This window comes from Falco rusticolus, chromosome 3 (genome assembly GCF_015220075.1).
Source record: "Falco rusticolus isolate bFalRus1 chromosome 3, bFalRus1.pri, whole genome shotgun sequence".
In the NCBI taxonomy this organism is placed as follows: Eukaryota; Metazoa; Chordata; class Aves; order Falconiformes; family Falconidae; genus Falco; species Falco rusticolus.
Window position 1 is genome coordinate 10,834,096 of NC_051189.1, and position 18,910 is coordinate 10,853,005.

Below are 18,910 nucleotides of genomic sequence, written 5' to 3' on the forward strand. Positions count from 1 at the left end.
TGTCAGCAAGTTTAAAGTTCACAAGTGGATGCTCTACTCCATGGAAAAAGTTTGAGGTCGGCAGATCAACAAGTTGACATTCACAGTACGTTACTTCACCTCTGTTAACTCTTTTGGCAAGCAGTCAGACCTTGTACAGTCACCAAGAAGTACAGACAATAATTCTTACGCTCTCCCTCCTAGGCCTATACTATATGCTTGATTAATGACATCCAAGTTTCACCAGTAACCTAAACTGACATATTTAGCAGGGAAGCCATGGAAAATTGTTTTCCAGTCAGTAGATATTAATCATACAGAACTTGTACAAAGATTAAGCTTACAAAAGATGGGACAGATAATTTGCAGCAGGACAACACACTGGTAATTTCCCACTACAGGAGCTCTTCTGGGAAAGCTGTACTATTCTCTGCAAGTCTCATCTTGAACAACAGGGAGTAGTAGCAAAGTCTCAGTAACAGATAATATTGCAAGACTGCAAGCAGATGCTTTCCTCTGTATTAGCAGGATAAACAGGGCACATTTTCAGCCCCTGATCTCATCTATTTCAGGTGTGTTCCTGAAGGACAAACTTTGAAATAAGCAACTCAAGACTAAGCTACACTATTACAACTTTACTTCTCAAAACAATTTAACCAGACATTTAAATTATCCAAGACAACAGTTTAAATGCTCCTAATAATTAAACAAACTTCAGAGCAAGCGGCAGGTACATCACGGTGATCACTGATGTCAGTCTACATTAGGTTTACAATCCTGAAGCTCTTTTAAACTTATAGAAAAAAACAGGCAAGATTTTTATTTCCTTCTTCCAGTGCACAATATTTGGTGAAGAAGTCATGAAGAAGCAATCAAGTCTATTTTTCTGCTTGTGTGAGTAGATTAATTACTTTATGACTGCCACTGCCTGTTAAGGCATTTTTGTCTGAGTAGCTATACAATATGAGATATCATTTCACTTAAGGTGAGATTATAAAAATCCAAATCTTATAACTCCAGAAAAACGAAAAATATTTTTCTAGATGAAAAAGCATTCAAATCTACTTTGCAATTACATGAAGTTTTGCCATGTAATTCCATTTAATTTTCAGCTCCTGCAGGCAGTACTCCTTTCATGCACATTTTCCACGTGAAAATGGACTAGGTATAGCCATTAGGTGTTTTAAGAACATCATCAGCTACTACTTCATGGCTCCACTCCTTATGCCAGCTGAGAGAGATCTGGCATCAAAGCCTTCAAGGGGCACATTTATCCTGCTGGCCAGCACCAAACCAGCCTTTGGGAAAGCAGCAGCACGACAGAACTAAGCACTGTCCTTAAACCAGTCCTCTCAACCAAGAATGACAGAAAGTAGGTCTCCAACCTAACATTCATACCATGTCCAAAAGTGAAGACTCCAGAGCTTTGTTCTGTCTCAGCTAAGATGCTTTGACTACATTACATGAACCAAATGAACAGCTCTGAGGCCTCCAGAGAAACTGGTGAGTCATTTGCCTTTAATCCAGTGAATGCGAACTGCCAAGAATGCCCTATGGCTCCATAGTTAGCCATGGTTTTGCAGAGTCATTTGCTAGTTATCATTAAAAAACCCTAAGGTCTTCATGCTAAGCATATCCAGCCCAGACAAGCAATGCAACAGGAAGGAGTTGTGCATACCAGTGGCTTCCAGCTCCCACGCAACCAATGGTACCTCTCACCCTCAACTTGTAAACCTCAGTGCAGCCATACTTTATACATCCTCGGAGAGGATTAATTTAATTTTGATTTCCTCTCTGTGTTTGCTTTGGAGGTTTGCAGCTTGAGCAATATATATGTGACTAAAATTTGGCAGCAAGCAGCCTGTAATATGATGTATATCATTTCAGCCTGGCCAGCATATTCAGGAAAACAACAAGCTGGCAGTGAGGACAGCTTCATCGCACATTTAGAAAGTGAAGGACTGGTGTAGGAATAAGGAACAGTGAGACACTTCAAGAGCTGAACATAAGAGGGATGGGGTCTGATAACATCCACGTGACCAAGGGAACACAGTGCCCAGCAAAACAAGCTTTGATCATGACCGAGGAGGCAGCTGCAGGCATACAAGTCCTTAAACCCGTGGCTTTTCCATCATCCAACAGGTTTCTAGTATATTGGTTACCGGTATCTTCCAAAGCTTGCCAGAACAATGGTAAAACCAGAGCCATGCAAAGAGGCATTGTTGCCACAGGAAAGCAAACAGAAATAAAAGGATTTTGCTGGTCTGACTTGCATGTTTGAGCATCACGCTACATTAAAAAAAAATAAAGTATTTTCTATAAGATTTTTCAACAAGAGAAGTAGGAATTAAACTCTAAACTGCACCATTTCCAACGTAAACTTTAGTTAAGCATCACAAATTTCAGTCTTAACTTTTATCCACCAGTTATCCTTTATGAAGAAGTTAGAATGGTGTGTTACACATGCTTTTATGTATATTGTAGTCTATTCATTGATTATAACATTGAACCAGTTCTATGCACAACAGAAAGCAGTTTCTACTACATTCCAAGTAAACATAAGGACTTTATTTTTTTGCTTATACACGCTGCTTTTCATAGTTGAAATGCATTCGCTCAGCTAAGTTCAGTGGTACTTACTTACAGCCATAAACTCCAACCAGTGCATGAAGATAGCCATTACTGTCTGGAGCAAAACAATTCAACAATCCTGATGCAGAGTGCATTTCAAGGATTCACCTGCCCATAAGGATTCTTCAGTGAGTAGAGTCTAAATTATCTGACATCACAAGCCATTACTATTTTTAATAGTGTACTAGTCTTCTAGCATTTCCAGATTTCCTTCCACCCACAACTGGCAAGGTTCCTTTTATTAGATCTCTATATTAGTTTATCTAGATTATGTTGTAGCTTCCACCAGAAGCTTTCTGGAAAGAGACACAAGTGCTGGAATGCAACGGCCTACATCTGCCTTAACGTCTGTTATCACTGCTTAGCAGTGTGTCACCCCTACATACAAAACTTGAAACTACAGCTACCTTTTCAGTATTATACAACACAGAAGCTTTATTTTCAACTTAAGGTTTACTACCTTTGCTATCGTTTGTCATCACTTCTTCCTTTTCCCAGTCTAAATTCAGTACCCTTAATTTGAATAGTCCCTTCCCTCCCCAAAATGAAAAATGAAGTTTGGTACTGCCACGATATGGAACCAAAATCACTTGTGGCAAAAATAATCCTAGTCCATTCAGACTGGTCAATCACAAACTGAATACAAGAGCTAAGTATGACTGTTCAGTTCAAGTTCAAAAATTAGACACAAAAGAACAGGAGTTAACACATTCAACTTCACAGTCAAAAGTTCACTTTTTAAAAAACAGGGGGGGAGCAATAAAAAAATATTACAATTCAGCGTTTAAGTTTCCTACGCAGTATTTCACCCAGGCCCAAGATACAACACGCAATGTTCAAACACTGAGAATAAGACCATGTATTTCAACACCTATATATAAACTTCTTTTTTTCCTTTTAAACCTTTGCTATTAAGTGATTTGTGATTTGAATACTTGTATCTGAAGTCTATCATAGGCTGGATGCGTAAGACAACAGTGTTTACAAGACTGTGCAACAGTTAAACAAATGGCTTTCCCTGTCCTTGTTCTGTCAGCCTACAATTCTTCTCTTGGGGAAAAAAGAGAAAATGTTGATTTTTCTACTACTTCCAGATGTTAAATGGGAATGTCTCTGACCAAGATACCTGAAGCTTCAAAAGCTTCAGCTAATCTGTACATCCGCATTAACGTGAATCATCCTAAATAGATCTGACTGTGAGCAAAAGTGTCATGTTACACTTTCAGAGTTCTGTGTAGGATTCCCTGAGAAATCTGGGGCAGGAGTGTCCTTCATTTGAATCAAATTAACACAGACATGATGTACAAGTGAGGAAGTTAAGCTGGTATGTCAATAAAAGCACAGGAGCCTAAAAACTTAGCACCCAGTGGAAGATCTAATTCTGAGCTGAGCAGACCATTTGCAGACCATGACAAGGTGACCACAAAACTAGGCCAGAATTGAAAAGACTACTATTCAAGGAAAAGCAAATAAATACTTTCAGTTGATATTTGAACCACATTAGTATTAAAACCATACTCAAAATCAGGACAGAATTGATGTTGTTTAATTTTCAAGAAGCAACTAAGGCAACAAAACCTTTCTAGCTTTTCTAATGAGTACACAGGCAGAGCGCAAACTACTGCAATAAAAATGTTTAAAGAGGTGAGGACTGGTGAAATGTTTTCAGTTGAGCATCCTCCCATGCCAAGTTTCTTGAAAATTCCAATACATGCACAGATGGGAAGAGTTGAAGCTCATCCAGATCTTGAATTTAGTTTCCTGGACACAAGCAAATGAATACAGACACAAATAAATTAAAAACTCCAACACACAAATAGCACCTTAGCACCTAAAATACACACATTTTTCTTGCTATAGAGAAACATGTCAGGACATAAATGGACACCAGTATCATTAGCAACAGTCCGTTTCAAAGATGACCTTGGTCCTGGGGTTCAAAGAAGCTAGCAAACACGCCTTAGATTTTCACTCAAGTTTCAGCTATTTTCTTTTTGTAGAGGTTTTGTGTAATGGTTTCTTACCAGCTCTAGGGATATTTTTCCACATCCCTCTAACAAAGGAATAACTTTTTGATGAGTTATTTCAGTCCAGTGACAACTTCTTAAGAAGACTGGTGCATTTTTATATCTGCAAGACCTCTATTCCAGTACAAATTAGTTCTTTCAAGAACAGCTCAAACAGTCAAATACTTCAGTTTTTAAGAAACTTCTTGATGGGATATATCTTTGACATTCCACAAACCCCTCAAATATTCACTGAATGTTTTCAAAGCTTTGAAGAAACGTGGCCTCTATTAGGACTTGAAATTAGTAAGTGACACCCTTGGATTTTGACAAGATTAAAAGATAATTTAATTGCAGGACAATAAGCACATTTTGGAATTTATATGTGAACTATTTTTAGAACCAGAGTCAAATCCCAAGATAAATATCAATAAGTTTCAAATACAGTTTATAAATTATCTTTCGGATTAAGGAAGCCTATTTAGTTACCAAAGCAGCACTGATACATCAGTTTTCCCAGCAGCCACCAAATTCCAGAGATTCATGTGATTACGTTTGCTGTTAACAAAATCACCTACTACAAAATGCTTGTTTCTCTGGCCTGAACTAGCTAATCATTCAGACAAAAAGACACAACTTCTATGAAGGGGCCCAAACAAAACACTTTATCCTTTCAGCAGTATCTGAGCCTGCTAAGTTTATAAGCATATCATATTGAGCAATAGACAGTAGGATACAAAGGTTGGTCACTTATACTTTTAACTACATTCTCATTTTTCTGACGTTGCAGGTAATATGATCTATTTTTCAGTTTCTTTCATGTAGTTTTACTGCTTGCCGTTGCCAACTACATTCCTTTTCCCCCTGCTTAGTCAGGCCAATATTTTAGTTACTGTTTAGTTATGGCTTCATTATTAATCTGTCCCAAATAGTGCAGACTATTACATATTTAAACATGGTTGCTCCAATTTAGAATGCACAAATGTCAAAAAGTAACAAGTTTATGGCATGTTGTCCTTCTATGCTCATCTTATTTCCAAGATACATGAGAAAAGATCTTTCTCCCAGGGATATAAGGAGTTGCACTAATATTATATGTTCCAATTTTTCCAGTGTTAGCAGGTGCAAAATTTAAGCAGTATAGAAACACTTAAAGTTCTAAATCAAAGCATGAATTAAGGATAATAATGTTACAGTAATAATTAGGTCATTAACTCATCACCAAATTCAAGAGGATATCCTTGGGCTTCCCCTTTAGGCATCTGCCAAAATCAGAACTAGAATAACCAATAACAGATCAGGACACGACAAAAGTTCTAAGCCTAGTTTTTTCAGTTCACATCAACATTTGCCTGCTGTCTAATTCAAAATGGATATCTATGGATAATCATGACAGATTCTCGTGACAAAATCTCATGTTTGCTTTTGAAGCCTTCCAGTCTTCTCTTTATGAACAATGTTTGAAAAGACTGGTACCATCACAAAACCACACAGGAAATACTAGGTGGGGGTGAGTATTTCCTGTGTGTTTTGGGTTAATTCATTTTTTGGCCACGTACAAAGGCATATTCTAGATAAAAATAATTTACAAAATTAAAAGTATTTGAAAGTGTTAACACATCAAGCCAAAGAGACCGATTCTCCTTCATCCCAAAGAACTATTTAATATGATTGGTAAAATCTGATCCAAATGACTGAATAGTAGCGCTGTTATTTCTATTTGGATAGAATTTCATTGTGGGTGACATACTTAACATAGTCCAGCAAAATATTCACATTTCATTAAATGCTATGGGAGCTTGTCTTTTATAGACACTGACAGAAGTGATCACAGAATCATAGAATCATTTAGGTTGGAAAAGACCTTTGAGATATCAAGTCCAACCGTTAACCCAGCACTGCCAAGTCCATCACGAAACCATGTCCCTAAGCACCACATTTACACATTTTTTTAAACACCTCCAGGGATAGCAATTCCACCACCTCCCTGGGCAGCCTGTTCCAATGCCTGACCACCCTTTCAGTGAAGAAATTTTTCCTAATATCTAATCTAAACAACCCTGCCGTAACTTGAAGCCATTTCCTCTTGTCTTATCCCTTGTTATCTGGGAGAAGAGACCGACCCCCGCTTGCCTACAGCCTCCTTTCAGGTAGTTGTAGGGAGCAATAAGATGCCTCCCCTCAAGTCTCCTCCAGACTAAACAACCCCAGTTGCCTCAGCTGCTCCTCACAAGACTTGTTCTCCAGACCCTTCACCAGCTTTATTGTCCCTCTCTGGACACACTCTCACACCTCTACATCCCTCTTGAAATGAGGGGTCCAAAACTGAACACAGTACTCTGTCAGAGTAACAGCACCAAGTAGCCAAAGCAGATTCAGAATATTGTGATTTTTAGCCAGATCCAGACTAATCTCCCATTAAAACCAGACACATCAGCTTCTTGATCAATTTTGTGTGATTAACATTGCAAAAGCCTTCCAAATACAAAAGGAAGTCTGGACAGAAAACGTGTGGTACACTTGAATCTGAGGTACAAGGGCACTAAAAGAAATTTGAGAAATTTAACTCTACTGAAACAGCAAAGAGAAAGTATACTCAGAGTTACAAATCAGGTTGGATTACAAATTTTGCCTCAGATTACAAAAAGTTACTAAAATCTTGTTTCAAAAGCAAAAGAAAGGCAAAAGGGTCAAAGTGCATGATGATTTCAGAAAGCAGACTTCAAGCTAATGTTTTATCACAGCCCACAATAAAGAAGGACTAAGTAAACTGTCTCCCAAGCTAGAGCCCACTGAAGACAGTCCAATTATGACTTTATCATTTACATAACATTTGTTTCAGATCTATAAGGAACACTACTATAAAAGTTCTTCCTTGTGTATGCTAAACAACTGAACATCTGCTCCGCACAGTGCAGAGTTTCTAAGGTTTCAGGTGCCACACAGATTTTATTGCCTAAATGGGAGCTAAAGACCTACCTGGCAAGGCTTACACATGCTTATCTTGCCAGGGGAATGTGATGGGGGTGTTTAAAAAAAATATAATCTATGTTGGCATATGTCTACATGAACATATAAATATCTTCAGATTAAGCATATCACAAACTTCACAGCTAGAAATAAGAATTTGCTCCTACTACCTACATCCTTGAGATCTCTCAACAATAACATTTGTCTTTCAGAGATTCCCACTTAGCACTATTTACATGTAATGAACAAGCAAAAGACTACCTAGAAACAATGAATACCTGATAGTACTGTAAAATTTCACTCTCGGATACACTAGATGAAAATGGACTTCGCATTAGGGAAAAACAGAAGTACCGTAGATTAAATTAGGTACTGGTACAAAATGAAATTTCACTATTTGACTCATAATTTACAATTGAGATTTATGATATATCCAAGTCATTGCAAGTAGCATGACAATTTAGTCATCCAGTAAAGCCACCAAGCTTCCTCTCACTCACGCATTCATACCTGTAAGGTATCATAAACACATCACAGGTAGGCTACACGCCTGTGAGAACTCTCCATACTTCACTTTGTTGGAGGGTAGCTCAAACTAGCTAATCAAACTGATCTAAATTGACTACCAAATCTTACAAACAAGTATTTACAATGCATCTTTAAAGAAATCCTGCCCATCTTCTGACAACCCTATGTACACACAAGAGGCCAGAGTAGGCAAGTAGAAATCTACCTCAGCATAGCTGATAGGCTGCTATGGGCACTGGTATTCCTGTATCAGAAAAAAAAATATATATTTTATTTAAACCATTAAAACAGCAATTATACTTTGAGATTCAAGAAATACAAACTCCCAGTCCATCGTCACAGTTCAAGATGAAAACTAGCCTTAAATATGAAGGGAAATATCACAATGGACCACAACTTTATGTTCAATTGTGGCTGATTAAGGCTAGAGGAATATGTGGATGGTTCATCCTCAGATTAAACCCATGCTCATAATGTCCGCTTATACTTCCAGCCTAGTCTACTGTAACTGCTTAAACCAATGATGATCCAGCAGTCAGAATTAACAAAATAAGAATTACCATTATAAACTGCCATTTTTGTCAGCCAATCTCAGTACACACTTCTCATGGCAAATCTGAGGAACGCTGGCAGAAACAAGGAGATGCCAAACTTCAGTAAGTTGAGAGAAACACAGTAGCGGGCACTATGGTACAGCCATAAGAGAAGAACAGAAGGAGTCAGCAACTCTAAGTGGATATTTCTCAAGCATGCTGCTAGTTTTGGCACCGTTAGCAGTATCAGTCTTAAAAATTATAGTCATTTGACAAGCTGACATAAAAAGATAAGGTACAGGAAAATAAGGCGGGATAATTTGTGCAATAAATTTAAACTAGAGCATCTTAGCAGGGATTGTCAAGTTAAAGGTAAAAACTTGCTGTTCTATTTTTTCATTATTTTGGTCAAGTACTAGAATTAATCTGGAGGAACTTGCTAGTGTCAGTTCATAAATTCTGCAAAATGGATAAGCCCGACATATTTAAATATGCATTATCAGGTTGAGTATATTCTTCAAGCAGTCTTAGGAAACAGTCCAGTATTCAAGGAGGCAATCATCAGATGCTTCAGGATGACTTCACTTTTCAGAGAAGGAAACTACTTCAAATAGGTAGCATAGGCAGTAAGAGACAAAGAGCAGTTCAGTGTCAGAACCTCCCTGTGATAACAGTATTAACTACTTAAGTACAGCATTTTACAGAAGGAATTACATTTGGGATCTTGGATTCCTTATAATCAGATTTACAGGTAATTGAATAAACCGTAATCACTCCTACCAAGCATCAGACCTTACTTTTGAAAAGCTAATGCCAGGTTTTTAAATTGGGATCATTTCTCTTTAACTGTACTATAAGTGCATTTACTCTGGTAGGTCTCACATTTCAGGCATCAGATCAAGTAAGACTGAAGTTTTATGTACCTTTCCAATTTGTTCCCAGTATTGTTTGGGCAAGTTTTAAACATTTGGCTATAGCATTTCAGTACAAATTAGCCAGAATAACGTAAGGTTTCAATTTGCAGCTTTAACCTTGCCAATGTCCCAATTCCTTTTGCCTTGTATTTGAACTCTGATTTAAATGCTGATTGCAATAGTGCTGTTATAATTAGCAGAACAGCTTTGCAGGAACACTGCCTATTAGATAGCAAAAGCATAACAAGATGTGGTTAAACACAAAAAATAGGGCCTAAGAACAACCACTATACTACTTAGTACCTTCACATACTGCTTGAGGTGATTATATTTACATATGCATTCAGATATGTTGGTTAAAGGAATTTAAATAGTGAGCTCTGTTTATTCTGCCAAAGTGTTTATAGTTTCGGATTTATTAACTGTCACGCCTCCCACCCCCCCTTTATCCTATCCTTCCCCTATTTTTTGGCTTCAAATGATTCTGTTTTGGCACATTCAGTAATACAGCATTTCACTTTTCTAGAGAAATCCACTGCTAGAAAAGCAACACAAAACCCTAGGAATCTTACCTGGTCTCCAGTTTCACTACCGACTCAAAACAGCTACAGTTCACTCAAAGCCAACTGAACCTCAGCCCAGTTCCAAGTAAGCAGGGGCAAATTCAGGCATTCATACCAAATTCAGACATGGTTTTGTGCACAGAAAGTCTGCTTAGACAGTAGAACTGCTTCAACGGTAGAACCAAGAGTCCATATTCCCAATAAGAGATGCTGCAAAGACATGAGGACAGAGATAAACAGGAAGAGAACTGCCATCAAAAGAATTAGGAATTACGCATATGCTTGCATGCATCTAGAAAGAACGTATGTGTGTTTTCATTTCTGATATTAGGCTAGTAAGCTTCTAATGTTAAAGAGGAAATGAAAGGAGAAATATTGAAGAACGGAAGTGAGAAAACATTTCTTAACAGGTATCAGATGCAGGAATGGATCAGAAGAGCTCTTTCTGCCAAAAGGATCATCAAGAAAAACTGAGTGGAAAACAGCATCTCTTTTCAGCAACAGTCTTTTGTCACAACACTTAGCTCAATATCCTGAGAGGATACACAAACCACTCAAAAGCTTCAACGGAACACTGTAAACACAGTTACCTACCTTATTATGTCAACCATAATACACAGAAAGGTTACCTATTTGCAAACTGGTTCTCTGAGATTTTTATCTCCTGAACTAGGATCAGGATTGCACTCACCTGAATCTCAGCCTAAGTTGATTCTCCATCAGGAACCATTTTAAATACCAAGAGTATTCAGTAGCACAGGACCCATTCCATCTTTCCAAATCTGTCAGTGTCCTCCATTGTGCACAACACAAGGGTTCCTTCTTTTAAATTCATTGAATAAATTAAGAATTACTTGGGGGATCCAAAAGCCTTTTGAAAGAATGTGATTATGAAGCCAAGAGAAATTAACAGAATGACATCCTTTCTGAAAACATCCTATAATGTGTACTTTGTTCCCTCGCTTGCAAGGTGAAATGGAAGGCACACAACCCAAATCAGTTTTTCTGTGTTCAAGAAATGTCACTTAATATATTCCCACGTAAAGCAGCGATAAACATTTTCTCATATAGAGCTCATTCTTTGACACAGAAAATAAGGGTGTAAACCAGCAGCTCTGGGAGATTTCACATATTGATTAAGCTCAATCTGTCTTTCCAGAGGTCAGAAAAAAAGTTTCAAAAGTAGCTGCTTGTTCCGTTATTCACTGTAGCCTCTTAAAATTATTTTAAGTGCAAAAGTAAGAGTGAATGGTATGGCTCAGTAGCTCTCTACTCCTACTTTCCTCAATTAGATATTAATTACACATTTGTAATTAAGTGTAACACTTACAATTTGTAAAATAAATTGATGTAGTAGTAGTATTCAAATTCCAGTGGTTTTGAAAGTAACTTGAAAGTTTTCTTAAGAAATCGTTAGAAGATTACAGCAAATACATGAAGGACTCCAGCTATAGAGGCTAACTTCTCTTAGAAAAGCTTATCCAACTAAGATTATTCATGTAAAATTAGACATAAATCCAGTTTCAGCTACTTGAGTAACTGATATTTCTATAATTAAAGGAAACTTGAGTGAACATCTACACTTCTATATCCAGAATAGCAGAAGTCCTATTGAGAGCTCTTAAATGCATAAAACTCGCCACCGGCTGTAACACTCAGCTACAGGTTTTGGGGTTGTTTGCTGGTTTGTGGGGCAGGGGATGGTACTTTTTGGTTGTTTGGGGAGGTGTGAGAGGTGGGAGTTTTGTTTTGTTTTATTTTTGGTGAAGGATGGGGGTTTGTGGGTTGGGGTTTTTTTTCCCCCCAAGGACTTAGCAGAACGAAAACCAGTACTGAAGGAAGGGTAGTTCCTCATTCACAGGCATCTTTTCCTCTGGAACTTATATGCCAGGGGAAGATGACAGACAGCAGAAATTCCATTGCATAGACCAGCACACACTAATATACCATCCACTTCAAGAAACTTCAGTGGCAGGGACCCACCATAAAAAGATGCTGAAGACCACAGCAACACAGCCTGATTAACTTTAGCTGGGTATCATCTTGTACAGGGTATAAAGTAACACTCTTACACCAATAATCAAAGCATTACATACTTGCAAAATGATACATTTTTACATAGTTTCCCCCAAACATGATTTAATGGATAGAATGGTTCCTAATGAACAGAAATATTCCAGCCAATCTATAAGGTATGCTTCTCCCAGAGTCATAGAATCATTTAGGTTGGAAACGACCCTCAAGATCATCGAATTCAATGGTGAACCTAACACTACCAAGTTCACCAAAAACACCAAAAAACTCAACTAAAACAGAGAGGAGGATGCAACTATAAGAATGGGGGACTTTTCTAGTACACACCTAAACTTCAGAAGAAATACCTCTTCTGTTGAGATGCATACAAACGGGTACTACCAAAATATGCCTTTGATCTCCACACTAAACATACATCACAGTGCTAATTGATGAAAATCTGTGTTCTCTTGGTTCATCTGTTTTCCAGACACGGCCTTTTTTAAGTGTATCTAAGGTACATTAACATCACGAGGGGAAGCCAGGCTCTAGAATTCTCAGAGTACTGCAGAAGGGAAAACAAACAAAACAGGAGTTAATACTTTCTTTTTGAAGGTCCCTAAACATCAGCATCACTATAAAAATATGTAATTTTAACTTCTGCAAAATACAGCTGATGGCTTCATTGTATTTCCACAAAATTTAAAATATAATCATTTAACAGGATATATTCAGAGGCACTTCAGCACTGAGCCTCTCTGCTAAAACAGTATTTTGCTTCAGGCATAATCCTTCAATTTGGTTTTATAGAAAGTGAGAAATAAATTAAAAACTCACACATGGAGTTCATACACAAGTTCTCAATTTAAAGTTGCCTCTGGATTACCACTTAACACCCATATACATAAAGTGCAAATAGTATTGATTTTTTATTTGAAAAACAGTCAAGTTAATATGAAGCATCCAGCCTGGACATAGCATTCCGTGCTCTGCAGGTAAGTGTTAGAAGAAAGCCCCCTGATCAAGGTAAGCCCATACAAAAACATGCAGTCTAATCTTCTAAATCAAGTTTTAGACAATAATATTCCAGCTGAGACTGTGTCTAGCAAATTGCATTTAAATGGCCCACAAAAATCCATTTAGTCTTTCACTTGCCAGAAGAGCAGTGGGGGGTAGCAAAAACTCAGGCGTTCTCAAGTTTCTAACTGTAATTGATTGATAGAGTAAAGAATTGCAGACCATGTCTGAGATTGAAGAAGTAAAAGGCAGTGTATGTTTAAAGCTAAAGAAAACCGTATCCTCAGGAGACAGCATGCATGCACACCCACAGTCTACCATGCTTCCTTCTGAGCCAAGCTGTAGACAAACAAACAGTCCCTACGGCATACTCTGATTTACAGAGGTCCAGACATCTATTTTTTGCCACCTGCCCTTAACTAAAGTAGAGAAAACGAAAGCCACAATGACAGCAACTGGACTCCGGCTTCTGTACCAGTACAGCCTCACCTTTGTAACCCTCAAGTGCATCACTCATACCTCAAGTTTGAATTTCAGAAGTTGTGTGGTCTGCTATTTACTGTCTGCATTCCTCTACACAACAGAAACAGGTTAGCAGTTACCTCTGCAGTGCATCACTGAGTGAAGCCGGTTTGGCTAAGGATACTAACACAGACTGTCCGTTCTTTACTGGTAGAGGATGCACAGTTCATCCAGGCACATTTAATAGAATGACAAGCATTTTGTCTCTTTGAAACCTAAGATTTCCTTCTACAACTCTATAGATGCTCATAACCCAGAATGTGAGGGAAAGTAACATATTTTGGCTGCAACTGCATCTCCTCTTTCTATCAAGTGATTTAACTGATGTTGCCCTAACAGCATAACTAGGATTGGAACACCACATAAGCCATTTTACGCAGCTTGTTACCCATTTCTTGTACCCATCCTATAAAGAGCCATCACAGCACTGGAACTTGACAGATATAATGGTTGCAATAGACAAGATGAAGAGCATAGTTCATTTGATTGTTCAGACTGATGGCACGATAACACAGGCTGTCAGATACTTCCCAAGCTGGTTTGCTCTTTCAAGCAAGAGTCCTGCTTGACACCTTTTTGTAGTACTTGCCTAAGAAGTACTCTGCATAACTGCTTCTCTGCCGTAGAGTACCACAGAGCTCGTACAAATCAGTCCCACAGACTTCTTTTTTAGTTGCTTCAAGGCATTTCATAGATTCAGCTTCAACAAGTGCTGTGTCAACTGTCTTAAAGACAACATGCTGTGCAGAATGGGAAAGAATTAGGTCTGTTTGCAAGGCTGGAAAGTGGGAGCCATGAAAGGCCTCCAGCCTCAAACACAAATTCTATGTTCTCCACGGAGCTGGGCACTCAGGAATTCAGTTGCCATAAGAAATTCAAGGGATGCAAAGAAGCCGGCTGCAACTTGTTCAGTTAAGATTATTTCACATGCCAATGAAGGTAGAGTTCACCTGCAATGGTTCATAGTTCTTCCCACTCCATACCTAGGACGCATACGACTCACTGTACACAACACATGGCTCATCCATAGGACAGCGTACAGTGCTATGAATTTACAATCCAGGGCTAAAGCAAAGGGCTGAATTGGAGCATTCTGTCACTGCAATAAACCAGTCTCATGGTGAAAAGCAAGGTACATTTACCAATCTCTGGGGCGGGCAGGTGCTACTGTATCCTGGCAAGAAAGTATTAGATCATAGAGTACTATAAAGGTAAATCTATATAACAGTTATAAAATGTTATCAAAACACCCTAAATGAAAAGACTTAACTGCCACTGCTTGTACAGCATCTAACACAACCATGCTCCTGTTCTTAGGTGGTCCCTAGACACTACTGTATAACTGAACAGTATGAAAGCATTCAGTCCTGTAAGCACTGAAGTCTACTCATCTTGCAGAATGCATGAGTCTTTCTGTTCAGATGAATCCTCCTACAGCATAAGTCTGCTGCACATAGGGAAAAGAAGCATCATTAGTAAAAAATCCAGACGCACACCACTTGATAAACGTGCCTTCGGGTAACAGCACTGGTTTCAAAAGTCCTTATTTTTCCCCCAGCGTTACTTCCATGTCTCTGCTCTCACTTGCCTTCATGGAACTCTTCTGGTCCCTTGTTATGTCATTCAAAATATCTGTCAGGTCATACAGCAGTCCACATTATGGCAACTTATATTAAACCGATGCACATTAGTAACTACTCAACAGAAAAACTGTGTAAAAAAGTAGTAATAGCACAGGCTAAGAAAGAGACTACTCCTGCTGTTGTCAAAGTTTTTGTCAAATCCCACTCTTCTAGCGAACAGAAAAACTAGGCTCACATCTGAAACTGCTTCCAAGTATAGACTACACAACTCCACTTCTCTGAACTCTTTCTGAATCTGCACCAGAACTCATAAAAATATATCTTTAGGCCAACATCTGTTGGCCTGCATTTAAGCCTCCCTCACTAATGAATTAATTGGCTGCAAACCAGTGGTGAAGACTGACCCAGCCTTGGTATTCACTGGCTCTACAATAGGCTAGATTAAGAACATAAATCTTAGAGATTAGAAAAGGATTATTTTATATTATCTGATTTGAAAATAAGGGGGAAATGTACTGACTTCAGAGTTTCCACTACTCCTTTGTGTGGTTTGTTTTGGGTTTTTGTTTGGTTGTCCTGTCCCCCCAGGCTGCCGTACCAAGAAGTTAAAATGCTTTTATACATTTCCTAAATTTATTGTGTGTCTTGGCAATTCACCTCCATCAGGTACCTCAAAACTTTTGAGTCTAAGGCTTAGAGAAACCTAAAGTCTAGTATTCAACTTCATTAACAATTCATTCATTTATTGTAAAATTTATTGCCTGGACTAAAAAGCAGAGATTCTAAACCAGTATCTCTCATGATTAACAGGTGCCAGGTCTTCATTCCTGATATTGGAGTATGCATGCCTAACAATGAACTCTTGATTTATATGGCTATTTATTACTCAACATGAATTGCTTTTACTGTACAGATTCTACAGTCATAGTCAGACTTGCCAAACTAGAACTATTCAAAGTCTAGGATTTCCTTTAACCATAAGAAATAGAGCCAGACTGAGAGCAATCAGAACTTGCAACTTAATTTGTAATGACAGAAGTATAAGAAATCAGAATTACTATTCGATAATGACCAAGCACAACCAACTTATGACAGAGTTCAGGAGAATTAGTTAAGGCACAAATTTATCATTTAAAAAAAAAAAATCCTTTCAGCTTACATCATTAAACTACATATAGATTTAATGATTTCCTCTCAGCCTTCGAAGACACTCTTGTGAAAACTAGGACCAACATACCTTCATTTAACACAGCACACCAACTCACATATAAGGCAGCAGCAGGGAAGGATCAGCATTTCTCTGTTCATAGGCCAAGTAGTATTACATTGTGTTAATACTGACACATATGAAATCTCCTTCCCCTAGACAATAAAAATTAGTCCTGGATGATCACATACTCCAGTAACTGTAGGTGACTTGTGTTGGTCTAATTAAATTCTTGTCAGCTCTTCATGTCCATAGCTATACTCCTGAAACGTGGCACAAACAACTCACATTTTCGTGGTGTTCACAGTATGAAAATAAGAGGCTGAGATTTAACCTATAAAGTATGCCAAAAAGCTTCCATTAAGCATATTCTTCAAAAGTAAGTTCAAAATCAGACTGTATTAAATCTTAAGTACAAAAGCCTTTGCTAAAAAAAGGTAACATGTAATATTACTCAAAACCCTCTGCATTTTTGTTCTGCAGAAGTATCTTAAATCTTTTGTCACAAGCTTAAATCAGAAACTACAGCAGGTAGGAGTGAAAATTGGATACAGGAAGAACTGTTTTTTAATTTCTAGTATGCCAATTTTACTGTACACAGAAGGAACGAGGAGGAGGGGTTCCTTTTCTGAAAATCACTAGGATTATGTTGTGGGGCCTGACCTGGGTAATGAGTACCAGCTGCCTACCTTCACTGGTAGCCGCATTCTTCTGGGTTTTGGTGGGGGTGTGATCTGTACTTGAACTCACGTCGGATGAGATGCTTGAGCTGCCTTTGCCTGCGAAGGGAGAAAGAGGTGGGAGGGAGAGAGAACAAACACAAGTATCAATAGCAAAGTAGAAGGACCTTCCATATCAGAATCTGGAACAATTCCAGGAAGCTTTAAACTAAGTTTAAAACAGCTGATGTTCATTTTGAACACACTGGGGTAGGAGTCAACTGCATCATAACTTATAGCATGTGCATCTTTACACATACTAAGGCTGCAAACAGCCTCCTATATCACAGGGAGTCTCATTTCATATTTGCTAAGCTCCATTGTAAATGAAAAGTTTGTGATTAACAACATTAGGAGAACATTCATGATCAGTTTTCTCATTCAAATATCTCTAACACAGATCAGGAAAAAAGGACACTGACCCTCATAAGCACAAAGGGTTAAATTCAAAATGCATTAAATGACTTAGATTTCTATTTTATGTGTTCATATTATGTATTCAAGTCACTTGGTTGCAATGAAGAAGAAAGCAAGGTTTTAGCTCTTTCCTCCTACACCATGCTGACCGACTGATGCAATACACCATGTTAAAACTAACTTTAACACTTGCTGTTCTTCACCTTTCATTCTTTAATTGTAAATCAAAACCAGTGGATGTTTCTTCTCTTATTTTCTTCATGACTTTTGTCTGCATTTCCTACATCAATGCCCTCAGACCTGTATGTGGGATGCCAAATCTGTTACAAGTTACTAACAGAAGCAGTAATAAGAAGAAAAAAGTTAACCAAGATAGATACCATAGTAGAGCAGAGGGGGCTAAAATTAAGTTGTCTTTTTGTTTACCTGTTGAGGATTAAGAAAAAGTCACTTCTACTTCCCTTCACTCACTCTACTGCATCCTAGTAACTACTAACTGGGACTACGTTCTGCTCTGCAGCAGTAGTCAGACCAACCACCCAATCAGCAATACATGAGATAGTTCTAGAAAGAGGAAAGGTAATGAATACCATTACACTTTAAGTTATCTATCCCCACAAACACTGCATCAGTGAAGCCTTTAAGAGCTATGTTAGGTTTTGGACCAAAGTTAGACTGTATGCAGAAAGGTAGCTGACACGATGTTTCTGTCACTTGAGCAAACTTATAATCATAGAAATGTTAGCAAGAGACTTTTCTGATCTGTTATTTCAATCAAGCATTCCTTAGGGTTCTGGGTTACAGTATGCCTGGTTTTCATAACATTTAGATGTAAGGAGGAGGTCTGCTTTTTAAAGGTGCCACAACAGAACAAGGATTTAAGTTTTAATGGGAAACGACTGGAGAATGTGCAAACGTAGGTTGCTTCACAACCAAGGTACTGCCACTTAATCCGTCAGCCAGCCCTAGAGAATCATTCTCCACAAAGTTGCTTAAGTAAACATGCTTAGATTTGAGAGATGATTGCGGAGTGAAAGGATATTAAAAGGGCAAGAGAAAAAGAAAAAAAATACATTTTCAGTGATTCACTAACTGCTTTTTAAATTCCTTTAAGTTAAGCAAACCCAAGAAACAGTGCCTCTAGAATATCACTTCAGTTGCTCTCAAGCCATGAGTTGGAGTAATGGACTGTGGTCTTTATAGAAGCATGCCCCAAAATAGCTCTCCAGCTAAGGCAACTAGGTGGTAGAAGAAAAGTAGACGAGAAAAAAGAAGGATAAATGTAAAATGCTCTTTCCCAGGAAAAGG

General features: G+C 38.2%; 1 protein-coding gene across 1 annotated transcript in view; it reads right to left on the reverse strand.

Annotated features, from left to right (window-relative positions):
• Positions 1 to 18,910, reverse strand: part of FBXL7 (F-box and leucine rich repeat protein 7) — a 196,276-nt gene that overhangs the window by 132,947 nt on the left and 44,419 nt on the right. Inside the window, exon 2 of the mRNA XM_037381493.1 lies at positions 17,156 to 17,245. Within this exon, the coding sequence (XP_037237390.1) occupies positions 17,156 to 17,245 (90 nt within the window). The remainder of the gene's footprint in view (positions 1 to 17,155; positions 17,246 to 18,910) is intronic.